This window comes from Sclerotinia sclerotiorum, genomic scaffold (assembly GCF_000146945.2).
Source record: "Sclerotinia sclerotiorum 1980 UF-70 scaffold_12 genomic scaffold, whole genome shotgun sequence".
Classification (NCBI taxonomy): Eukaryota; Fungi; Ascomycota; class Leotiomycetes; order Helotiales; family Sclerotiniaceae; genus Sclerotinia; species Sclerotinia sclerotiorum.
In genome coordinates, this window is record NW_001820824.1 from 58,749 (window position 1) to 84,836 (window position 26,088).

Here is a 26,088-nt window from a genome sequence, read left to right on the forward strand (position 1 = left end):
ACAAGATTCTTATAGTTAACCCACTGATAATATATTCTTCTGAGTTGATTGATGAATGCATAGTTCTTCTTCCGTCCGAGTTTCATACTGGGGCGTAAATTGCTATTCTTGTATAAGAGTCATTTAGTATATTCGCATAGCTCCGTTCCTAATCCTTCCGTGTTTATGATCTGTAGGACAGCCTCTTTTTCCAATGCTAGGTTGTCTCTGTGCTGTGGGAAATTTTCTTTATTCCTAGTGCTAGGTCCTCTGTCCTTAAGAAATGATCACAATCTCAGCGTTGATCTAAATGCTGGTTTATAAGATTCTGTGGATCTCCGAACCTTTTTACTAATATACTGTGTTCGGGAAATCGTGGGGATCAGTCTTTTCGGTACATAGGACTTAAGTATCCGGCCATTCTATGATCCGGGGTGGTATTGTGAATAGAGCAGGATGCTAACATTTCCAAATCCCAAAAGTGTGGTCGTCCTCTTGTGCTGTGTTGGGTTGGGGGAACCTTAGGCATGCCAATCTCTTCAAGAGTTTATAAAACAATAAGCTAGAGGAACAGAAAGGAACCAAACCTTGTAGTCTGATGATGCAAAACCCTAGTTCTGCTCCCTACATAAACGTAGAACAAGAGTGAGAAATCAGGGAAAATTTCTGCAAAAGTCATAAGAAAGATAAAATGCAGGGAAAATAAGGCAGAAAAGCAAGAAAATTGGGAACTCCGATTATTAAATATAAGGACAATTTACGGACACAAAATCACCACAATCTATCATTAAAATCATATTCGGGCACGATCCTTCCTCCTTACTTTTCTCGTTTGTACGCGAAAGGTTAACCGAGAGTTTTAGTGTCTCGCAGGAATTCCTGTGATCTCACCAAAGAGAAGCTTTTTCGGCAATGAATTTAGTTTTAAACCCGAGTCAATGTACAATTGTCATCAAGTTAAATTCACTATATAATCGTTTCCAAAGTCCAAGTGGAGTGAGTATCTTATTCTTCTCCTACCGCAGACCGGAAAACGACAATCCAATGACCGTTGGAAAAGAATATTTCGCACACCTTGTACTCAGTAAGCCTCGAAGAATGTGAGATAACCATTATGTTATTAATGATTCCAGGCCTCCACATGCGTCTACGAAAGCTTAAAGGTTTTCTTGACGATAGAGATGATAGAGAGCTCCGACTTTGTTATCCCTAAGAAAGCAAAAAATACTTCCCAGTGTGACGGAAAAGTCGTAAACGGAGTCAATTCAATTACTTAGAATCTAAAACTAAAGAACTAAGAAGATTCTAAGTAAGAAGGTCTTTATATACAGGGCTAGTGCACGTGAGCCACTAGTGGGTAACAACCGTCACGTAACACCCAGAAACATTTTTTTATTGATTTTGATCTTCATAAAAAGAAAGAAATGAATTCAAAATTGATCAAGTTTAATTAAATATACTTCTCATATAATTTCGAATTATATTTCAATTTTATAAGTTTAAAACACTTTCTAAAAGAATAATTTAAATGAAAATTACTAGTTTAAATTATAGATTAAAATTATCAATATTGAACTAATTTTCAATCAAAATTATTAGTTTTAAGCTAAAATTATTAGTTTTGAATTAAAACTTTTTAAATGATTATATATTTAAAATAGATTCTATTAATATTATTTGAAATATTCTTATAACATAATAGTAAAGTGGATAATCTAAATAAAAATAAAATCTAATAATTCTGAAAGTGATTAAAGATCGATCGAATATGATTAGCAATCAAAAGTTAGGTGATTTTTGAAGACGAATGATTATATGATGGAATAGTGATGGTCTCGTTCTTGTCGAATTCAGAATATCCGTATTTTCTATGTATACTGTTCTTCAATATTTAGGAGTCCGGGTTTTGGATACTTTCCTAAAAAATGTGTATACATGGTATACTTCATATACAAATTTAAAGACACTTTCAGGAAGTACCTATATATTTGAATAGGAAGTACTTTCTGCTTTCTTTGGGTATGCACTCTGCTTCCCTCACCACCATCAACTCGAGAAACCAAATTCGATCTCTTAACACTTCTTCAGTGACCTCCACCAACATCATCCCGATCCATAAAACTCCGTAACCTGTCCTGCCTTCTTCATCTCAAACTCAAATAGAAGCTGTATATCTATTGGGTTTCTTGAGACCAGAAAGAGCATCAGATTGAATTGATTGATTCTCTAGCTAAGCAGTTAAGCTGCGAGTATATATTCAAAAAATGAAGGAATAAGGTTAGTGTGTGAACGAAGTGAATGACTTCAATTCAATTACTACTGTAATAAAGAACTAAGCGAACGCGAAAGAGACTAGCTCTTTTAGTAAGTCTATATAAGACTTACTACTTTCAATATGTAGCTAGCTCTTTAGACAGAATACAATTAGACATACAGGACCTACGTAATCCGTGGGTGCTACGTCTTCCGTATCCTTCTCGTACCAACAGTTAGGTATTCAGCCTTCGGAATTAAAGTGCTTTGAAATCAAAATATTGAAAGCAAACAAACAGCATACCAAAAAGGAAAGAATGAATTAAAAGTTGAGTTTTGTTTGCTCCTTATATGCATCATGCAATATATATGCATATGCTGCCAAGATCCCAGGAGGTCAACAATATCCCTTCTAAATATCCTCCCCCTCGGCTACGTGCGCGAAAGCTTTCACTCGGGGCAAGCTCTAAACTTTGGTCTAGTACCTGGTCTGCAAAAAATGGCTTTACTACAATTAGTGAGCAAAGCGGATCCCACAAGCTCTATTTTCATGCCTGATCCCGCTAGAAACCACTGGCACTGCTGAATACCGCTAAAATATTTTCTATCTGAGGCCACCTTGCAACTAATATTCTTGTTGTCAGTAGAGGAGGAACATGCTTTGTAGAACAATAGAATTTAGCAAGGAGAAGAACTGAAGGTTTGAGCCAATTGTCAAGAAGACTTCGATGCACCGAATTAACCTTCGCTAGTCTATTTTGTGTCTTTAATTGAAAAGGGTGGGATGGACTTGCACAATAAGATAGCCTACTAAGCTAAAGAGACAGGAAAAATTAAATGCATATGAAACGAACGAAGTACTTTGAGTCACCTCGTTTGAGAGTGTATTAATAGCTTGACGAGTGAGGAGTTCACTTCGAGGAAACAATGATTAGTAAAGGGATTGTCGGATTCTGATGACTTGAAATATTGAGTTGCGGGCCTATTGGTACTATGAGAGCGGAAATTTTGGGAGAATGGCAGAGAGAGGAAAATGTAATCCGGCGGGAAGGTGATACTGTGATATATTGAAAAGAGGGATTGAGGAGAGGAAGAGGAAAGAAGAAGAGGTAGGAATTCGATTTGCTTGCCCTAGCTATGAGTATATTGGAATATTAAGGCTTGTGATATTGAATCAAGTGTGAAGTACCTAGTATTTTGAAGAAGGAAGATTAGATATGATTGTCTATCAGAAGCTAGTTTGCATCAGAAACGAGCAGTTTGGATAATTTAAGTTGGATTTATTTTGTTGGAACAAACTGATGGTATAGAAAGATCAATATAGTATGGAAAAACTGAGATGGGTAGAGATGGTAAATAAGAATGGGAAAGGACTGAGAGAAGGTCTAGTAACATCAAATTCCGAGATGAAAATAATACGTCTCACATGCAACCGCCTTTCAAAACACCAAAACGATATTTGCTCAAACAGTCCTAACCTTCCGAGGATAAACTAGAATAGATAGAAAGCCACAAATTGACTGACTCCATGATAATAAGGCATTCAAAAGATCTGGGGTGGATGGAGAAGAAATAATTGGATTGAATTGTTATAGCTTCGCGGTAATCCCATTGATCAGATATGCAACAAAATAATTAGTTTAGGAGCTAAGGCGATGGGAGTTATAATAATGGGGATTGTTAGTGGATGTCGAGGTGAGTATGGAGTATGTAGGATGGTTTTTTGGTAGTGAGGTTTATACTTTCTAGATAGTTTTGTTGCATATCTGAATTTCTGTCTCAGACTTCACAGGTCGAATTTTGGGACGCAAATAATGTGTCTTGAAACTGTGTTGAATGACTTGAAAATTAGTATATCAATACTATAGAAGCAAAAATAAATTATCATAGAGTATTGAAATGTAAATAATGCGTTATTGATTTAATACGAAATTTCGACTTGAGAATTGTGATTTTGATACCTCAGATTAGAATTAGAGATCTTGGACCAGGTTTTATTGCACATCGCATTTTTGTCAGTACTTCTCAGAGACCTTGTTTTGAAAACTATATCATATCATTTCCAAGACACATGCTTCCTTAAAATTCTAGATGTAAAGAGGAAAGATGCTAAAGTATGGGTTTATCAATAAAATAACCAGGCATCTTTAATGGTTGATTTGTAACATAATTTTGAACTGAAAATTGTGCATCTGACTCGAAAGTTGATGGTCCGGATTGGATTCATTCATTGATGGAAGCTTTGTGGAAAGGCCATTTTGAACATCATATAACAACACCACAGAAGGCTTTGTACTTTTGAATTCCTAGCCACAGTAAAAATAATAGCCAAATAGGGAAGATGACAAAGAATCAAATCTAAATATCCACTGACGGATGAGTTATTTCATTGTTGATTCAGAATTGAATTTTGATGTTCAAATATCCAGAGAAATTTTGGAGGTCAAGAATGTCGTTAATTTTTTACAATAGTTATTGTTTCCCCTATGCTAGACTGGATTAAATTGGTTGAAATTACTATTTTTTTTTTTCTCTTATAAACATATAAATATATATATATATATATTACTTGAATTCCAATTCGCTGCCTTCTTTTTCCGTCTTTTTTGTTATATATTAGTAATTAGTATCAATGTTACACGTTCTTGCCTATCACTTTGGCACCCCACCGAAATAATTTTTGCAGTCTAACTTCCACTTGGTGCTCTCAACAACACAGCAGCATCGAGACGCAGCTTCATCGAGACGCAGCTTTAGATCATTCAAATACCATAATAATGTATGCGGAATTCGACCGTGGCAGAAAGAATTTCATTTCGTGCACGGAAATCTTAATTGGCAACACATCAACCTTGCAGACGGCATGATCAAATTCGGTGCTTGTCCCTACCACTTCTTAATAGGATGAACCCTCATCCAATATCTCCATGCGCGTGGGTTTGTATAGCCAGAACTGGTTTCGAGGAAAGTAAACGGCCCATGGCCACTTTTAATTTCTGTCCTATCTCTAACGGCTGAACTTAGTTTCCTCTTCCTAGATTTCCTAAACCTCTGATTCCAAACAAAGTACGGCGCCCCTCACTAATGGCAGCTCTTGCACCTCGTATTCTTATTGTATACTCCCGGAATGAATGGTTTCATACAGATTGATAGCGTCAACCATTCCTCCAAACTAATTGGAGTGCTGCGGCCCACGAAGATGTGCACTGCCACGAGTCTTGACCTGGGACTTCCAAGTTCATTCAGTGTCCACCCGAGCCGTTACGTGGGGCTTGAAGCCTTCACTTGAGATCTTCCTACACTATGATGCAGAAGGAGTGATATATATCTTCATGCTCTTTGTCAGCGTGTTCGGATGGGAACGGTGCACAATTAGGACATCACCAATTTTTACGTTATCATTGGCGCAAGGCAGTGAGTCTTGCGAAGAAAGAAAGTAGAGAGCTTCTTTGCTCCTGCGATCGCCGCCATACAAAGTGGGAGAATCGAAACTATTGCTTTTGCCATTTCATCCCGTCCTCGATAATAATGGCATTTTTAGTTACATACAGACAAGGCCATCCTGTTAACTCAGTATAAGGCTATATCCGTCATTTGCACCCCAGCCAATCAACGTTCAGCTACCGGAGCTTCACACTCAATAGTCCGAAGCAACTTCCCTTTCAGTCTCGGCATCTGCCGGTATGTCCAAATTAGAATTATCCACCGATTCCAATGCCAACCTCAGCCGCCTCCAGCAGGGTGGAGCAATACACCCGGACCTTCTACTCGGTAAGGGATCACCTAATATCATCTCACGAAGATCTTCATCACGTTTGTCGATGCTTGAATTACCAGCATGATCATCGAAATATGAAAAGACGATCCGAGACAGCGGCACAGAGCTTCGCGTCGTATATTCACCCTGTACGACGACCCGTATAGTTGCAGCCAATTTTCAAAACGAAGATTTCGCATATATCCCAATCAGGTTTTTACTCCCACGAAAACGTACGAGTTGCATAATATGCGGACGAAGGCACTTGCGTGTCCGTGTGGTGCCCACTGAAAAAGAGAAATTCGAGACGAGAGGGGGCGTTATTTGATGGGAGACCCTTGATTGCTTCAGTGGGTCTTTGAAATATTTTCCACTTTTACCTGATTGACGGGGGTTGATTTGACTTTCTGATAAGATTGATGCGCGCAGGGGGAATGCTATTTGTGGTAAAGCTTATTTCGTTCTCTGCCAAAACAATTCTTTCCTCCTTTCTTTCTCCTTCCCCTCATATTGATCCCCGTTTGCATCGTGTTCATTGGTCAAAGGACAAGTAACGAAGATATGCGTAATCAACCAATGCCTCAGTGGGAATCTCCAATATTTTGGTCATGAATTTTTGTGTTAGATAATTTGGCTTTGTGCCAATAGCGTGCATGCATGCCTGTCTACTGCACATTGATTTGCCTGGAACCTTACAAAAAAGGCGAAGCTCAATAGGTCGCCAGCTGCTATGATAAACTGATAGTGTTGGCTGATAGCAGGCAATGGCAAGCACCGGGATTAACGGCCAGCGTCGCAATACCACCCTCTAATGATCATGTATGATTCAGTTGAGCATCGTGGCTATCAATGGCGTTGAGCGGTCTGGATTCCTGGCATTCTGTAGGTGTTGATTATCTGATAGGAAGAAGAAAGCCTTTTGAGCAAGTCAATATCAAGCTCACCACCGAATGCCATGGTCATGCTGGCTTTGAAACAGGGAATCTTGAATTTTCAAATCAATACACAGTAGATTAATCTACACCGAGTCCCGACAATATTAGGCTCCGGGTGTCTAACTAAAACCTTGGTTAGTGACGAGAGTCCATACGGAAGCGGAAAAGGATATGGAGTAAATGTCAAGTGACTGTCCACGGAATGCATCCATTAGTGGCGGCTGTCAGCGGAGGTGTCAAGAACAAGTAGAGATCAACCGAATGTTTTCCTAATTGTGTCAAGAGTGTTCAGAACGGCATGGTTTTGACAAATTGACATGGCATGTGAGGGCATCTTGACATAATGGACCAAAGTGCTAAGCGTTTCTTGGCTACAAATTTCCGAAAACGAAAAGAAACGAGTTTGAGTTGACCATAAACGTTGAGCGGGAAACAACTTTGCCATGCTTCTTGCTACCGTCCGTTCCATAATTATTAGATTCCACCCAGCTAGCCTAACATTTTCCCACTTAACTATGATACCAGCGTTTTCTCGACCACCTCACAATATCATCAAACATAACTTTCTCCAGCGACTAAAGTTTGTTCTCTTCAACACGACTTCAAGAGTCAGGACCGAGATTGATCTCATTATTTCCGAGAATCCACATCACCACGATGTCGTGCCGACCCCCAGGATCTTTTAAGCCATAATGCCGAGTCTCCGAGCACTTTGACAATTTGTTTTGTTTGCTCTAAAGAAACCCACCACACACCTCCTGATTCCATGTGGCCTAAATTTCTCCCTTCAAAGATTGATCGACACACTGGCAGTTGTATAAAGTTACCCATGACGGCTTACCTATCATTTTTATTTCTCAATGCCGAGGCTTGTTGTTCGGCTTTGTTGTTCCCCTAAGCCCGTCTAAAACTCAATTATGATATAGCCTCATGAATCACATATAGGCTTTGTTCTGACTGCGAAGATCCGCACCTAGATGGTTCTAACGATCGCTAGCAGAAACTCAAAAATCACAATTATAGTTTGGTGAATGACATTGCAGTGGAACTGTGTAAGACAACCGCACGGCATTTTGTACTAAGAAAATTATGCCTTATGGGTTCTAGGTACTGTAAGTATGAAGACCGTAACTGGATAGTTACTCTGCGACAAATAATGGTGGCGCCTGTCGAGTGCTGTTAGTGGTATGATCTTACATTTTTCTCGATCGTTCTAACGGACGATGAAAATGGCTTTGTTGACACGTTTTTGTTCTTTGGCCTTGCCAAGTGAATCGGACTAAGTTTTTAGGTATGTACAGTCCAGTCTGAACGGCGGATCTCGCTTTTTTCAAAGGATGACGACGCGCTACCAGATGTCATTCTCATGCAGGGACGGCTTTGCAGGAACATGACACGATATTTAGAATTTTGCTCTGGTCTCAAAGTCGGAGGATTTCTTGCCCTTTGCATGTTGATTTTCTCCACTAGTGAGGCATAATTGCTCACATATGCCGTGCGGAACTGCTACTCTGCTGATATTCCCATTCGCCGTTCTGCCTAAGTTGAGGCAATTCAGGGCATAGTGTCTAGTACATGGGCTTGCATATGAAGCCTCAATAAAATTTGATTTGAAAGTATGCACGACTGACCGACTTGGTGACGTATGATGTAGCTGCATGTTTACTGACTCTTATATACATGATGAATGTTTGAGATTTGAGTCCATAAATGTGAGGAAAGATCCTAACATCAAGCGCAGAGGTACTGCTAAATCCCAACGTCCACCGAGTAACAGCGAAGATCTCGACGAGCTAGGGCGATGAAATGGATGTCGGCCCTCTGGGAGCTGCATACCGGTAAATATGCAAGTAGTCCGCGAAACGCAAAGTTATGGGTCCTGGCGACATAGTGATCGACTTTGAAGGCGGGAGCCTGGATGACACGGATGAAGATGGGTGCGCTCAGCACGGAATATGGTACGATGGGATATTTATAAAATAGAGTCCAAAACAGATTTATCAAGAAAAGTGGGAAAAAGAAAGATGGAGCGAGCAAGTAGAAGTGCATGATGTGGGGATGTGTACCTTCCTAGTACCTAGTATATGAATGGAAAGTGGAGGCACGGCACGAGGATTCATTGACTATCAAGGCGATTCTGGGGTTGTCCGGTCCGTAATGTAATGTATTGAGGGTATCATCTACATACAGTACATTCGATAGGTTATGGTATGTTATTCATAACTCAACCCTGAAAAATGGCACAAAACTAATGTACAACAGACATTCAAAAAAGTCTGTGTTATGAAATTGACTCCACTCTATGCGCATGCTAATTTTGGTTTCAACAAAAGAAGAATAAGAACGCAAACTGTGGTATCTATCGCTGCCCGGCCCAAATCGAAAAAAATCCCATGTCAATCCTGATAATGCCAAGTTCTTTTGCAACCGTCTATTTGCAAGAACCCAAAATCCCCAATCCGAATATAATACTAGTCCAAACGCATCCATAATTATTTTAATATTAATGAAAGGATTAAGAAAGTTGCGTGGAATTTAGCCTCCCATTGCCAGGCCTTGCCTCTAGTCATGTCTCTGTGTACGCCTTGAATGCCCGAAAAAAGAAAAAAAAAAAGAAAAAAAGAAATAAAAAATAAAAAAATAAAAAATAAAAAAAAAAACAATAATAAATTCAATAATGATGCTGATTGTGTCTCTCCTCTTGCCGTGAAGACCATCCTTCGTTGAATGTAGATGCGTCTCTGGGGCTTAATCCTGCGTCACTGTTGCAGAGACTCATAGGACTCTGTTCATCATCGGCCGAATGCATTCGGTTGTGGTGGGACCTAGCAGCGTTCTCTGCACGAGCATTATTTTGGAGTGCAGGTAATTTGCGTCGACGTGCATTGATGAACCAGTTGGATATTTGGTCTGTGGAATGCGTTAGCAATGTACAAAAATAAAGTTTTGTTTTGCGTAACTACCTACTCAAATGTAGTCCTGTTTGTACCATTAATAATTGTTTTTCTTCCTCATTTGGATATGGATGTTCTAGGTGGTTGATGAACCAGGTTGTCAAGATATCCGTAGTGGGTTTGGGAAGGTTCCCTCGTCGCTTTCGGGGTTTCGAGTCCATGTCTTGTGCTTGGTAAGCGGCAGAACTGTAGTTTCCTGAATGATGTCCTTCAGTGAAAGGAGTTTGTCCTTGATTGAGTTGATAAGGAGGATGCCCAGGATAAGCCTGGTTTCTAGGCTGTTGATAGCCATAATCAGATTGTGAAGGGGCGTATGATGTATCATGAGCGGGGGCATAGTTGTGCTGCTGGTATGGTCGGCAAGCTTCCAATGAATACTCGCTTCTTGGATAATCGTGAGAATGACCTGCTGGGATCTGGTGGTATGGCCTATCATAAGATCGATCTTTTGTAGCTACACCGGGAAGATTTTGACGGTATATGGTACTTGATGGTTCTGAGATTGGAGAATGGAATGGTGGTCTGGAAGTGTGATCTGAAAATGGGGCTCTGCGCTCTGGAATTGAGCGGAGGCTTTCCCGACGAGCAATAGGACCAACTGGCGATGCAGCTCCACTATCATGATGGTAGGTCATTGGGCTTCGACTGCTGCTAACTGATTGATATCTTCCTCGTTGCTGCTGGATCTCGTCGTCATAGGAACTGTTGGATGATATCCTTCTCTTGTTTGATTCAGGAGAAGTGTTGTATGTTCTTTCTGTCATGACGGGAGAAAATGATGCGGTATTGTGTCTGTACTCCGCTCCATTTACTTTTTCCTGGCTTGCCAAAGTAGAAAATATCTATTCGGAGGTCAATGCTGTCCCTAAAAATTCTTCGGTGCCACTAACTGTATGAATGGAAGGAAGTGGTTCCTGAACATTTGAGAAGCATGGTTTTGACCTCATCTCTAAATGTTCAAGACCATGCCAATCCGAGCCAGAGGATGCATGAGGTCTCTGTGCGACAGCCATGGTGGAATATGTATCTCGTGTATTGGTGTTTTGTGCGTAAGATTGTTCAGGAGTATGAAAGCTCATTTCAAACTTGCCCGATACGGCTCTGTGTAGATATGAAGAGGTAAGAGTGTATGGTCCTTTTGTAATGTCAGTGAAGGTACATATTGATTGATTAAATAGTTGAAGGAAAGTTAGAGATTGAAAAGAAGTCTAGAAGGAAGTCTAGCAATCATGACTTATTCATTGAGGTCCACAAAATTTCTGGGACAACACTAAAATGAAGTTGGAGGGAGCAATGTTCTAGTTTGATGACCTACTCGAGTTCCAAGACTGATCGGCCCCTACCACCGGTGTAGGTAAAAATTCAAATTTGAGAGAGCCGCGAACAATAATAGTGCCGATGGAGGTTATTCTAAATTAAGGTTTTCCAGTGGTAACTCGAAGGTCCCTCCAAGCCGGTCTCGAACGATTTAACAATGATCCGTGATGTTACTTTCGGAATCGTCAGATTCAAGTAGGAACGTTCAATGGTGGTATTGGCACAAAACGAAAGAATCAAAATAGGGTTCTTGCAATGGGCCGAATATAGATTTCTGATGTGATGGATGAAAGGCGATCTGACCTAACCTCGGATTGATGTGAAAGAGATTTTGACTTGTAATGTATGTAATGAGGAGAGAGGTCTTTTAAATATAACAGATTATTTGAAGAAGTAGATCAACGGGCCGCTGCACAGTTGCCGAGATGGTAATTCCATAGAAGGCTAAGACGATGGGAGGACAAGATCAAAGTGCCAGGGATGTTTCCCACAAGAGAACACCGCAGTGTCAGAAATGGATCCAATGTCCGTGAGGCTTGTGCTTTGGCAAAGAAGGGGGAGTGATGTCAGGATAGCCTCGTCGATGAAGTTACATGGAGGTATGCTTGTGTCGATCCCAAAAAAGAAGAGTAGGAACGGTTGTAACTAAGTAAGCGGTCTAGTATGGCGTTTCCCTGGAATATTCCAAATAAGGCTCTAAGGGTATGGGTTATGAGTAATGGTACTAGGACTAGGAGACGCTTGACAGTATGATTGGGCTTTGTGTTGTAGAAGAATCTAATGTAATGATAGTGCTCGCCGCAAAGGAGGAGGAGCTGCATCCTATCACCTAGGTTCCAAGTCAAGTGCTAGCGTCACGGTGCCAAGGTCCTTTTTACACTCGCGCTCTTCAACCGTGCAGCACTGCAGCCGCTCTATTCCCCGGTGGACACATTCCATGTTATCCCAATACCGAGCAGGGGGATGTTCCAAAGCTGCAACTTTGCTGCATGTTGCCGAACGAATGATGAAAATCGGGGGACGAGTGAAGGAAGACTTGCGATTTGATCAATTGTTTATCAGTTAAAACATCGTCATGGATGCTTTGTTCTTTTTTTCCGGGTCCCAGAGTGCCGATGGTCATTGATATAGTGTACTAGTTGACAAGGAGGTTTATGGGACTAAGGTGCTTTTACTCCTTATTGCTTAGCCGCAAAGTCAGGGTACGGTTAGCTGATAGCTGATGGAGACTTTGTTTTGATGTGATGTTTATAGTCTGGCAGTTTTTGATGGTCACAAGCAAGTGGATACTAGACCTTCAGTCTACTTGGTAGGTGCTCATGGTGCCTTCCTAGATTGTTGGTATGTGCATTCAGCAATCTATTCATAATTCTGGGATCAGCCTTGTCCTGTGTTTCCCCTCCGGTCTTCCCACATATTAGCGTCTCCTGTGGCGGACAATCTCTCTCTCTATTAATACATCCCTCATTATTAACCTTGAATAGCCCTTCCCCTCTTCAGGAGCGATGAGCGAACTCGACTAATTCGATCTACTTAAATCGAAACTCTGAATCTGCATGGGTCGAGCTGATGGCAAAGACCAGCAGTCATTGCCAAGGACATTAGAGTTGACATATTGCTTGATTCATGACTATTAATTTTGTCCTTGACATTTCGAATTACTAAAATTGCAGCACGCAACCTTTAGACTACAATAGAGTTTTAGCAAAAGAAACAGGCCCAAATTACGGGGCTTAACTTGGAGCTCGGTGTCTTTTCCGCACTGTAAATAGCAGTCCACACGGAAGTCATTAATTTATGAATCCACAGTTGAAAGAATACGAGAAAAGATACTCTAACTCCATACTCACATAAATGAATTTCTGTTCAAACCTCGAATTTATTATATTGTATATAGAAACTACAAATATCAAATATTCCTGCTCCCTGTGAAGTACCTCTGCCACTGAAACAGACATCCCAATCTGATTTCTAGAAGATGTAAGTTAGGCCATCACTCCTGCAATTTAACTTCATATAGGTTAGAACGAAAGGAATGATTCCTTTGAGAAAGGGAAAATAAATATATTAAAACTAAATTACAACCGATAAAGTTTAGTTGGACATCAGACTCGTAAAGTAAAGCTGGTTACAAATCCACACATGTCTTGCTTTTTGATAGTGCCACTGACCGATTGTACCGAGGTATTTTTGTTTTTTGCATTACACAACTTTAGCTTCAGCAAAATTTACAATGTGGAGACCTAAAAGCTGAATTCATGGAGATCAAACCCTTTTTCGAACGACTCTTTGAAATGTGCAATACATAGGGCAAAACATCAGGGGTAGCATTCCGGGTCCTAGGAAGTTACTTTGAATTGTTTGATTAGCTGCTCACCGTCCGTTTCAACTACTACCGATCCCCCCTCGCAAGCCACGACGTTCAGGCAAAATTGACAGGCTTATTTCTACCACTGACATGATCGACGCCGGGAGTTGATGTCTTTCGAGGAGATCTTAGGGGCCTGAGGAGAAGGGTAGAATGACAGCTGTGCAAGGACAAGGACATTGTTATGAGCCGAAAAAAGCTTCGATGATTGACAAATGAACTGCCTAGATCTCGATGAGTGGTTAATTTGAAGAAATTCAAATCGCCGAATACCCACCTTTTAATATATCTTTGAACTTGGATAAGGCAATGCGACCTATCATTATTGCTGCTGCTAAACACTTGCAGGATGCAGAACGATGGGATCTTGCAGGTAATTTTTTCTGACCCGAGTGACCCATCTGCTTGGGACCAACCATAGCGAATTTTCTACTTGAAATACAAAAGAAAATTAAAAAATATAAATATAAGTCTTTTTACTAGACGGCTGGGGGGCCGTTGAACACTCAGTTTTATCCTTGAAGGGTGACAGATCTGGATGAAGGGGGGCTCGTCTATGATTCATCCGTTTTATTCACAGTTTGAATCATGAAACTTTCTGACAAGTGTAAATCTCGCAAGTTGGGCTCAATATGGCATTTTCTAATCCTAGATGGGATTCTTGGGGATAGGCCCATAGAGTTGAAAATACCCACTACGCTTCAGGGACTTCCGAGCTCTCCGAGATGGTGGCGCGTCGGGGATGGTTCGGGCATGGATGAATATGACTTTTAGTTCTTTTGGCAGGTTCAAGGCTACGCCCACAGCAGAAGTGATGGCTAGATGACTGCATTGATGTGCTTATATGATATTTAGGACAAAGCCATGATTTCTACTGACTTATGTTTCGATCAATGCCAACCGAGGGAGATCGTAATGGTTGGGCACGGTGCATGGTTAGGAGGCGTTTATCCTAGCCACTCCATTTGTGAAGGTTTATTAAATCGATATTATAAACTTTTAAAGATCTCGACGGCCGCAATAGGCTACATACGCACTACACAAACTTCTCTTTCTTTTAATCGCGATGATCTGTGGGGTTTGTTACATGCAGTTATCAATTTAAATACCCATGCTTAAATGTACCTGCACTCGGCCGCATACCTGCATCTTTGCATAATGCACAAAAGTAAAGCGAATCATTTCCTGGAAATCTCCTTCTGACAACCAGTAAGACATGTGATTATAACAGTATGCAGCCAACCTCCTCGTGATGCTAATGTGCTATAGATACCTGGCTACAGCTAGAGGTGCCATGGCAAGTTCAGATGAGACCTACCCTGATTGCAATATTTGTACAATCCTCCGAGTGCTGTCTTCCCGAGACACCATGTTTATGGAACTTTGTACTGATTCTTCTCAGGAGTGTGGAAAGTCAAGCCCGCTTAGTGGAAGTGCAAATTTGCCATGTAAAAATAACCAACTTCTCGTACTTTAGTAGGTTGTCATGCTTTCCGTTCTGCAAATTTCCTTACCTGCAGTATTTTGTGCTTTACGGAGTATTTGATTCGAAGCATCCAAGCCACAATTTATCATGGAGCGACCATGAGCCAGCCCCTCGAGCTCATGAAACGACCAAAGACCAGAGATCTCAAACAACCTAGATCCAGGCAACCCTCGGTGTCACGGCAAGAGAAAAAAAAATTTCAAGGATATTCGAGGATAATGACCAAATGGCAGCGGAATTCATGGGTGCCCCCTTAGTGCAAAGTGTCATCACATCAATCTTTGCAACGGGTGTCAAGGAAATCGCTGATGTTTCCAGATTAGGAACCCCAACGAAACTTCGAACCGTTGCATGTTCAGCAGAAGAAACAACTGCATGCCGACTAGAGCATGTCGAGTGGTTCATCGGGGAATTTAATTGCACGGGTATAGAAAGGGAGTCTTGAGACCTGACAGCCTTCTGGGGATTGAAAATACTTTTCATGGGTCATGGCAATACGCTCGCCATTTGGGATCGATCGAATAAACACTTGACCGAATTCATTCTGTACCATCCTTCCAGCATCCTAAAGACTTCGCGATTGGATTGGATATGAAAGCTGCAACCGTCTGCATGGCTGTGTACCACCCTCCATCTGTCAATCGTCAAACTTAATTACACCCTTTTACTCTTTGACAGGGAATTTCTGACCCTGGTAGACATGATCAAGAACATTGGTTGCTTCGGTATCATGGTTGTATAATAGCTTGTCACCAAAGTTCGCAATCGACAGTAATTCGCAAGAATATCTAGAAGAGGAAATGCTGACATGTGTTATGTAATCAATTATGCGCTTACCCGGGAAAGCTTTCCTCTAGATCTTACATACTACAATACAAACACAGCAACAGCCAAGTTCAGCCAACAGACGGAAATGAAACCATACCGAAATCAAATTATCCACAAGGCGCAGGGCAATTGTTGACTTCATCAATCAGTGAGTGTAATCAATGTGCCTGGTCTGCGCGGTGCGGATATGGCCGTGTGGAAATTCCGGGGTTCTTGGAACTTGCATCCGGAAGGGAAAGGAAAAAGCCTGAAAGTCACAACAGTACGCAATCCTAATTTATTGTAGCTGTTGTAGGACGTAATCTTCGTTTGTACTTCATATGATTACGCCGTGTAATCGCCCACAACCTCGTCAACGGTCAATTTCCAAGATTCCAGTATTCCAAGATTCCAAACTTTAATACATCCACCGGTGACCCCTCCTGTCCAGTCGCATGCACGAAGCGCCATTAAGCATTATCGCATATTCGGTAAAGAGGTAAAGAGTAACCCCAAGAAGGTTCCACCGAATCACAGGACTCTACCCACGAGCTGATGTCTTCGAGACTTATTGCACCTTCGCCAATCTAAGGCGAGCGGAAGCCAACAGTATTGGGGACATCCGGCTGTTTACATGTCCAAGGTGCAACAGAATTGGCTCGTCGAGTCCCCATGGTTACCAGCTCGGGGACCTAAAAACCGAGTAGACGGCGCAGCACATCTCGCTACCTGTGGCTAGCCTTTAAATCGAGTGATACAGATACTGCCAGTCTTGCCATGCAGCTCGCCGTTCCAAAACCAGTTCATCGGGATCTTTATGTTCTTTCTTTTCTGATCCCGATTTTTGAAACTATACCTCGGAACGGGTAGATAATTGACCATCAACGATTCTCTCCGATGTCTAAGACTCGTGTGAACGATAGTAAGCAGTCATTGAAAGATTACTGCACAGCTTGTTTTTACCGTCGCTCATAGCTAGAAACATGTAGTGGTTTGCGTCGTCTCGTGGAGGCCATATCCAGGAACGTTGCTACATCAAGGGGCACCACCCAATGGATACCAGAGAAATACTTTTAACCATTACTAATTTTTGCATGAGTTTCACTAAGAATTGCTGCAGTTATCAATCATAGTTTCCATGGTCCCCACGCGATCGTAATGCTCCGTTCATGGTTTCTATCTGATTTCCCTGGCCGACGTTAGGACTTTGCTTTGGAAATGTATTTTATAAATGTATGCTATACTCCCAAACCACAGAACATTCATACCCAGACGCTCCAGACTGCTTCAAGTGGATTGGGCTCCGATGATGATTTGAACGAGGGGGTCGGTTTAAATCGGCCCATGGAGGTGTGAGGTGGGAGGATAATCTACAAGAATACCGATAACAGCCAGACTATCCTGGACAAACTGAGGGGTAGGCCTACCGAAGTCCTTCAAGCATCACCATCATGAATTTTTTTGTTGTTTTTCTTTTAAAAAAAAAGGACAGCGCTGCACCATTTTAAGATTTCTTACAAGATTCGTTATTCTCAAATGTAATCTCTATTAATTTTTCATGAGTCTTTGGCGATGGCGAGCTCTCTCGACGTGCAAATGCAACATTCAACCATCATATGATTATTCTCTAGTTTTGTCTCTTATGACTTCATCAGTTTCTCTCAATTGTTACTGATGGTTAATGCCACCATCGAGGTTGCAACCACCTCACTACATGCCGTAGTCACTCGTGACAAATTTGACGTGGGACCTGCAACCTCATTGAGAACAGGATGCAAGCAGCTTCAATAAGAATCTTCGTTCGGTTTAATTTAATATTACCCTATGAATCTATCATTCTGTCTACTTGTTATCCATCTGATGACGACGCAAAAAGTAACTAGTGGGGTTTATACCCCACGCTGGAGTTACATTACAGAAGAGTATGCATGAGAATATCCTAGGATTATGAATCTTCATCTCCAATTACTTTTGCATTCAAGCTTCAATATTTTCCTGTAATAAATTTTTCTGCGACAAGACCATAATTAATGAAGCCACGAGCCGAGGAAAGATCGTTAGTTTACCGAAATTTCTCGGCTTGTGAAATTCTTCTTTCTTTTCTTGTTTGATACACTTTCGTGGGATTAAGCATATAGCCTTCATGTACTCAATACTCGAAAGCTCTTGTATTTATAAAGATTACCACCTTCGTCCCATCCACGGAATATCCACAGTGAAATATAGTATGTTAGCTTCCACCACCTTGCGCTCATCTTGTCAGCCCTATCTCTGCATTACTGGACAAACTTGTTTTTAAAGGACGCATGCACAGAAATTTTGAAAGAAAATATATCCCGTTCTTCTCACCTATCAAGTGATAATGGAAAATCACATCACTGCCCTTAGTGGGAGTCAAGGGTATTTTATCATACTGACCCTAGTATATAAGTCTTTTTGTATAGATTTATATGAAATATATTATTTGTTGAGTTGTATAGAGATTAATTAAGTAAATAGTAAAATTATATATATTGTATCAAATTGTATATATAAAAAAACTATTATAGTAGAATTTTTCTAATCTCAGGATTTTATTCTTAAATAGAAAAATATTATTGAATAGGTGTTACGAGTTTTGCCTTCTAGATCACGTAGAAGTGCTCTAGGCTCTCGAAGTGGTTTATAACTAGGCGTCAAGTAGGGACTTAAGGTAATGACAATAATGATATGCAATTCGTAACTAATAGTAGAGTATACTAAATGATTGATCTTGAGCACGAAGCTCTACAACAAAGAAATTCATACTGAATATATAGATCTTCATGCTCCCTTGGATCCTTTTGGATCCTAAGCTCCAAAAGCTCCAAGTCACGTGTTTCTGACAGTGCGTGCGCACACGATCCTAAAGTGGCCCAGATCACATATTAATTCGATGAAATCTGATCGCTTTTGCACAAGGCCCAAGGTCTCCTAATTAGTCAGTTGTTACCATTGTAACAATAGGTGTTATATAATTTATTTATTTATTTTATTTATAGGTTTTAATATTATGTATTTACTTATTTTTTTATTCACTTGAATAATTCTTAGATTTAAACAATTAAACATAATATAATTTTATGTTAAAAGGAATAGAAGTTACCGGTACTAATCACGTGTCGTGATTAGTAATACGGTTACCTAAACAGGCTAGATTAGACGAACCATAAGCAGGCATATTGGTCCCCTCCGAGGATACCAAGAGGAGATTAATATGCCTACAGACGTAGTAATATAGTCAATATAGAGGCCTCTTCCACCCAATCTTTTAATATTTTATATATATTCTTTTAGATATGAATTAGTCTTGTATATATAATATTACATATAATATTTAATTTCATTTCATTTCGTGTATATAGTTTAAAATCCTTATTTAATATTATTATTGTTTTCGAATCAACAGCCTCTACTAAGAGTATTTAAGTATGTATCGTATGACTTTATAGTATTATCCATTATATTTACTTCATGCTGATCGCTAAAGATCTCTGTGCCGTTTTTTCGAATGCCCACTTTCACAGTCTAAATCTTTCTAAAAAGCTAGGAATATGTTATGTCAAACTGCCAAAGTTTTTAGCATCGTTTAACACTAATTGCGTACTTCATGATTCTTGGTCACAATTTTGATTTGTCAGTTTTTGTTCATAGCGGGATACAACCACAATTGAGACTAGACATTAGTGTCAAGCATTTTGACACTGGTAGACCTGTGAAGAAGGGCCGGGAAATCAAGTTTGAACGTCAAAACTCCGATGAAACTAAGTGCTGGCGCGCAGCTTAAATACATTTTAGCTGCGATCTAAGGACCGCAGATCCACGCCCTAACTCGTCAGATCAGACGCACGGTCAACATCTCGTTATGAGGCTACGAGTCATACATTAAAGACAATCAACATGGTAATTTCGACAAGGCAATAATAAACGATCCACCCAGATTCATCTATTCCCCCTTGTTGCCACGTTTTTGACGTACGTCTCGTTACTGCTTCAAGATCACGTCTATGCTTGAAATTAATTTCACAGATGGTATGGAGTATGAGGACTTTTTGCAATTGTGAAAAGTATCGATAGAAAGAATGCACCAAAAGTCCCGAACATATATGGAGTATGAAAATTCCGCAATTGTGAAAAGTATCGAAAGAAAATCATGTACCAAAGCGACAAATGACCGCGAGCGTCCTGAAAATTTAGACTCGTGCTGCCAGAAAGTATAAGACCCCTTCCCTAAAGGGGCCTGAACCTGGGGGGGGAACTCTAATTTGGCCAATGAAATTCACTCATTTTCCTCATTCCACTCTAGCTTTAGGGATTTAGAAAATGCTAGAAAACATGTTTAACATGCTCGCTTATACCCTTATCAATCAAAGATGATCTGGTTTAGTAAGGAGTTTTATACTTTCTAGCCGTACTCGTGCGGCCAGTAAGTCTAGGGCTCTTTCCTAAACAGTATCTATTTTCATTAAAAGGGGTATAGAAATTTTATATCTATATTCAATACAGCAAGGTCGTGAATTAGATCGCATAAATGTGGGTATAAGCGAGCATTCTGTTCACATTTTCATAGCATTTTCTGAAAATCCCTAGAAATAAAATGGAATGTAAGGAAAGTAGTGAATTTCATTGGCCAAATTAGAGTTTTCCCCCGCAAATTCAGGCCCGTTTAGGAAGGAGCCTTAGACTTTCTGGCCGCACGAGTACGAGTAATAAATGCGCTGAAGTATTGATGATTTACGTTTAGTCTCTTGGCCGAGTTGCTCGTACACGATACAACTACTTTTCACACTTAGTGAGCGCTAAATAATTTCTCCATTAATTCACTTATTCTATCTAAAACTAATCAGATTTTGACTCCCGATGAGATTGTTCGTTGATCCTGCCAAGTGAAGTGCCACTTCCAGGGAATAAATGCGCTGACGAACTAAGCGAAAAGGCGCCGCCACATGACAAAAGGTATTGGCATCTCCGTGTATATCAAATAGGTACTTATATGAACGCTTTGTACGTACCGATTACTAAAAGAATCTACAAAAAGTTCCAGATTCATTTCCGGTGAGTTTTATGCTTCTGGTGTGCTTGTCGCTCTTGTAGATCTTGCGGTATGGAGAAATATTAATTCGCCAAAGTATACTTTTTCGCCGAAGATCAACATGTCATCCATCTTATCACCGAAATAATATCGTGCAGGTAGTAAATTTCTAGTATGAAATTGGCTTTATTCATGAGGCTTCTAGAACTAGATGTCTACATACTTATATCTTGTTTTACTGGTGAAGTCGACGACAATATCAAGGGAAGAAAGGTCAAGTGAAAGACTAAAAGCTAGAGAAATGAAAGAGCTGCTGTATCTCCCCACATTTTCGGTCCGAAGTACGCAATTAAATGTTGGTCTGGCTTGCCTACCAAGTTCCTTGATATTGAGCACACAGCTCGAAATGTGGAAAGCATAATGAGCACTTTACAGGAAAAGACGGCGGGGTGATGATTATCATCTTGTTGAAACTCCGCATTATGGAAAATATGACATATGCCCTACGCAATGATGATAAAGTTTCGGATCAATGGTCTTTTAATGTGTTGCTTTTGGTAATGGTGTCCTTACGCTGTTTGGGATAAAAATCTCTTTTGAGTGCCTTGGGACTGCCTTATGCGGAGTTGGAAAATTGACATATTCGCCTAGGGGCGCGCTAGTCTAGTGGGTGCCTGGCTCTCGGGGCTACAATCAGGTGATTTTTAATGTCTCCATCAGGAGAGTCTAATCGGCCAACTTCTAAATATGTGACGCCTCACACCTCCGGGTCACGTGGCATGCCCCGTTTGTATTTAATCACAGGAAAACTCTCTACTCTTGTTTTCCTTCTTCTTTTCTCCTTAGCTTAGTATTTTCTAATACAAGATACTTTACCCAGTATTCTTGAGTGTGACAAAATATGATAATTGATATCAGGTTTTCGATCTCTTTTTCATATTTAATTTTATATTAATCTATAAAAAATTAATAAAATCTAAAAATAATTATATAAAATTAAAGTCTTATTATTTCTTTTCAAAATCACTAATTTTTTATTATATAATTTTTGTTTTTGATTAAAAATAAAATAAATCTATAAATAATTCAATATTAAAAAATTAATCATATTGTAAATAATTACTTTTGAAATTTAAATAATTAATCAAACAGTTAATATTTTTGAATTTTTAAAAATACTAAAATATACAATAATGTTAAAAGGAATGACCTCACACAGGGAATAGTGGGAAGTTGATAGGGCAGAACTGAGGTAATATTGGTGTCACACTCAAGAATACTGGGTAAATGTGACGGAAATCCCTGCTTTCCTCCCACCCTTATTATATAAGAAACCTCAGGTACATTAACCATGTCCACACATGATACGATTACTCGAGATTAGTATACGATTTAGGTGACCTGAGGATCAGATCCGGACAAGTACTAGGTATCAATGGTTATCGGTAAAGTAAGATCATTGGAGGAATAAATATGACTTCTTTTTGCCTAGCCATTGCGGCTAGGCCATTCATTTGTGTATATATAGAGTAGCTATCCCCATCTACAGGTGCTCTTCACCTGTAGATTCTAAGTTAAATACAATTGCTGGTCTATAAACACCCTTTTGGTCACAGTAAAGTATCTTGTATTAGAAAATACTAAGCTAAGGAGAAAAGAAGAAGGAAAACAAGAGTAGAGAGTTTTCCTGTGATTAAATACAAACGGGGCATGCCACGTGACCCGGAGGTGTGAGGCGTCACAATTGGTCTAGTAGGTTAATCTCTCTTCTAAGTTCTACGGAAGTGCGAAGCTCTCTTACAGAGAGCTTCTCAATCTAGTCCTAATAGGACTAGTGCCCTGTGCACGTGCTACGCAGGAACCATTCACTTTAACAAATAATATTTTTTTATTTATTTGATATATTAAGAATTTAAAGATTTTTAATATTAATATTTTTAAAAAAAAACTAATTTTTCAAAAAAATTTAATTTTTAATTAAAATTTTTAAAATTGTAATTAAAAATTTTTTATTTATTTTATTTCAAAATTTAAAAAATATTAAAAAATCTGAAAAATAAAAAAATAAATAATTTTAATTTTAAATGATTAATTTATGAAATATTATATTGTTAAAAATAAAGATTTTAATAAATCTTTTTTAAGATTTTAATAAATCTTTTTTAAGATTTTAAAATAGAATTTTATCAAATATAATCAAATTTACTTAAAAAATTTTTTAGATTTTTTTTAATGATTTTATTCAAAAAGTAATTTATTAATAATTATAATTGTTCTGGCTCATGTTACAAGAGTAACCGTCTAGATCATATAGTGTTACGAGGTTTGCCGTCTAGATCACGTGGAAGTGCTCTAGGCTCTCGAGGTGGTTTATAACTAGGCGTCAAGTAGGGACTTGAGGTAATGACAATAATGATATGTAATTCGTAACTAATAGTAGAGTATACTAAATGATTGATCTTGAGTACGAAGCTCTATACAAAGGAAATCCATCTTGATTATATAGACCTTCGTGCTGTATGTCCCACCTTTCCCCTCGATATAAATCAGTGGGATCGGTGGGAGGCCTTCCCATCGTTCCCTTCGATTTAAATCGGTGGGACGAGTGGGACCACGTGACCCCTTGTTTAGTCATGTGATACGGGTTTTAGTCGTAACTGAATACCGTCGTAACATATAGAAGTGCTCTAGACTCTCGAGATAGATTTTTAATTAAACATCAAATGAAAACTTAAATAACAATAATAATAATATATTATTTATAACTAATAATAGAATATACTAAATAATTAATCTTAAATACAAAGCTCTACAATAAGGAAATCCATCCTGATGTTACACCTGTTGCGATAGAGGGGGGGGGGACCATGAAAACACGTGATGGAACGGTGAGGAACGGACGTTCCTAGGAAACAATCAGAAACGCCCGCTCCTAGGAGCAACGGCTCCTGACTAGCCCATCGGCACAAAGGTCTAGTAAAATCAAGATTGAGTTCCCTTTTGTTATAAAGCTTCGTGCTCAAGATCCATCATTTAGTATACCTCTTACTATTAGTTACGAATTGCATTATTGTCATTACTTTAAAGTCCCTGCTTGACGCTTAAGTTATAAACGACCTCGAGAGCCTAGAGCATTTCCACGTGATCTAGACGGCAAACCTCGTAACACCTGATTATATAGATCTTTGTGTTCTGGCTCTAATAGCTCTAATTAGATTCTCTAAAACCGCTGGCTCTTGAGGCTCTAACTAGATCACTTAAAGCCGGTCACATGACTATACTGATCCCGTGATTAGACATGTGATGCGGAATATGTTACTCGATGTAACAGCTCAATTGTCATATTTAAAAATTAGTCGATTAAACTCTTTGAAAGAATTTGCTTATATCATCCAATCAAAAAGCGTAAAAACTCTAGAAGAAGGTCAATGTGAAAACTAGACTAGAGGCGCGCTATGGGAACAGCGAATCAATCATTCACTGATTAGATAACCCCTGCCAATACTAAAATGTGGATTTGAAATGTCGTTACACAGTAGCAGTTTCTTAATCCACACTAAAGTATAACTATTCCCAATCACGATTAGATTTATTTTTAGATTGTAATATTAAAGGATCAACTCTCCAACTCTTCAATTCTTGAACTTTTCAACTTTTGAAAGGGAGGAAGATCGAATTTCCGAAATCGGAAAGTAGCACAGAATCTAGAATCAGCTTAGTCATCAAATTTGAAGCTATTCATACTAAAATCTCGTTCTATAGATTGAACAAACCATAATCTCAAAAAAAGGCCCTTTGCTGATCGAGGATCAGTAAATCACTGCTTCGCTATTATCTACGCTCGTAGATAATGATATTCGTAGCGCCGACTATTTCAACAATGTTTATGACGCAATGACCACTCGGTAACATTGGCTCGCGTATCTTATGGTTAATTCTATCATTCAACCCTAATGATATTTTCCATGTGTATGGAAAGGTTAATCAGAACACGATTTGGATGTAAAAGTTTGGGTAGTCTTTTGCAACATAAATCAACGAAAGTCCGCGAACTCATTAATGCGAAGAGGTGCCGTGGAACTATTCTTGCATCACGTGCATTCTTCTCCCTACTTTGGTATTTCCCTCCAGAGCACCTCTCTCGCCCTTTCCTCAACTCGAAGGAAGTATCCTTGTCTTTCTTCATGTCCCACTTTCTACTTAGAAAAGGAGTTGGATTTGGGTGTTCATTTGGATAGTTTATACAGTATATAGCATGATAGGTATATCATTATGCCCGTAACCATAACCATAACCAAACATCGGCCAACCAATCAAAGAACTCAGCTGGAAAGAAAGCCAGTCAGTTATAATCATAGTAAAATTTCTTTTGTTCTACTTCAGAGCACTAAACTTCTTTCAAGAATATGTGCAAATTTGAAATACAATCCATCTCCACCTCCACTCCACCTACATCTCCCTTCACCATTTCACTCACTCATTCATTCATGAACCCAAACACCAAAGAACTATACAACTCAGACAGGAAAACCCCTCTCTCCATCCTATCCATCGTACATGACGCCATCGACCAAAAGTAACGCCAGACCCCAATTCCGCTCCAAGCCATATGGAAATGAGCATTTGTCCGATGGCTTCTAGTAGTTATCCTCTACTAAGTATGCAAAATGAAACGCCACAAAAACAGAAACGCAAAATCAGTGGTATCTTTTGCAATCGCAATGCCCTCACGTTACACAATTACTTAATCTCGGACTTTAGTTGACTTCTTAGCTGTGCCGATATGTGTGTTATGAACCTGGTAGCATTGTTAGTTTTGAAGATTCTATTAAATATGTAGATGCTTACCTTTGTCGCAAATTTTAAACTCGTCAAAGTCTCGCCCAAGTGAGCTTCCAATGGACTTGCCATGACGAACATGAGTGTCTTTGAATTGCCTCCAAGAGAATATTGTAGGAGATAGGTCAACTTCGAATTTCGATAGGGGATATGTGCTCCCTCTTTTCCTGATCCCAACGCTCCAATAACATCACCTAGACAACTCAAACTCTTGTTGATATTCTGAGTCTCCTTCATTCGATCTCCTTCAGCACCAGATACCTTGAGTCTTTCAGAACCAGCCAAATCTACCAAGTTGAGAGTACTGTTCAGAAGTCTCGTTTGTAGAGTTGTTTCGTCCAAC

The 26,088-nt window shown here is 39.5% G+C and overlaps 7 protein-coding genes across 7 annotated transcripts; 3 read left to right on the plus strand and 4 right to left on the minus strand.

Annotated features, from left to right (window-relative positions):
• Positions 1-438: 438 nt before the first annotated feature.
• SS1G_08679 (predicted protein) lies at positions 439-1,092 on the minus strand (the record flags this gene model as incomplete). Its single annotated transcript, XM_001589865.1, has 2 exons — positions 439-603; positions 1,054-1,092. 2 exons carry the CDS (start codon positions 1,090-1,092, stop codon positions 439-441), a joined length of 204 nt encoding a protein of 67 aa, XP_001589915.1.
• A 6,971-nt stretch (positions 1,093-8,063) lies between these two features.
• On the minus strand, positions 8,064-8,606 carry SS1G_08680 (predicted protein; the record flags this gene model as incomplete). The annotated part of the gene is made up of 3 exons (XM_001589866.1): positions 8,064-8,090; positions 8,147-8,203; positions 8,556-8,606. The coding sequence occupies 3 exons, from the start codon at positions 8,604-8,606 to the stop codon at positions 8,064-8,066; spliced, it is 135 nt and encodes a 44-aa protein (XP_001589916.1).
• Positions 8,607-9,595: 989 nt separating this feature from the next.
• On the minus strand, positions 9,596-10,891 carry SS1G_08681 (hypothetical protein; the record flags this gene model as incomplete). Its single annotated transcript, XM_001589867.1, has 3 exons — positions 9,596-9,834; positions 9,892-10,720; positions 10,769-10,891. The coding sequence occupies 3 exons, from the start codon at positions 10,889-10,891 to the stop codon at positions 9,596-9,598; spliced, it is 1,191 nt and encodes a 396-aa protein (XP_001589917.1).
• A 461-nt stretch (positions 10,892-11,352) lies between these two features.
• SS1G_08682 (predicted protein) lies at positions 11,353-12,028 on the plus strand (the record flags this gene model as incomplete). Its single annotated transcript, XM_001589868.1, has 3 exons — positions 11,353-11,390; positions 11,858-11,942; positions 12,002-12,028. 3 exons carry the CDS (start codon positions 11,353-11,355, stop codon positions 12,026-12,028), a joined length of 150 nt encoding a protein of 49 aa, XP_001589918.1.
• A 1,589-nt stretch (positions 12,029-13,617) lies between these two features.
• SS1G_08683 (predicted protein) lies at positions 13,618-13,982 on the minus strand (the record flags this gene model as incomplete). The annotated part of the gene is made up of 2 exons (XM_001589869.1): positions 13,618-13,787; positions 13,841-13,982. 2 exons carry the CDS (start codon positions 13,980-13,982, stop codon positions 13,618-13,620), a joined length of 312 nt encoding a protein of 103 aa, XP_001589919.1.
• A 1,293-nt stretch (positions 13,983-15,275) lies between these two features.
• SS1G_08684 (predicted protein) lies at positions 15,276-15,791 on the plus strand (the record flags this gene model as incomplete). The annotated part of the gene is made up of 2 exons (XM_001589870.1): positions 15,276-15,474; positions 15,748-15,791. The coding sequence occupies 2 exons, from the start codon at positions 15,276-15,278 to the stop codon at positions 15,789-15,791; spliced, it is 243 nt and encodes an 80-aa protein (XP_001589920.1).
• Positions 15,792-19,484: 3,693 nt separating this feature from the next.
• Positions 19,485-19,661, plus strand: SS1G_08685 (predicted protein; the record flags this gene model as incomplete). The annotated part of the gene is made up of 1 exon (XM_001589871.1): positions 19,485-19,661. The coding sequence occupies one exon, from the start codon at positions 19,485-19,487 to the stop codon at positions 19,659-19,661; it is 177 nt and encodes a 58-aa protein (XP_001589921.1).
• Between the last annotated feature and the right edge of the window lie 6,427 nt (positions 19,662-26,088).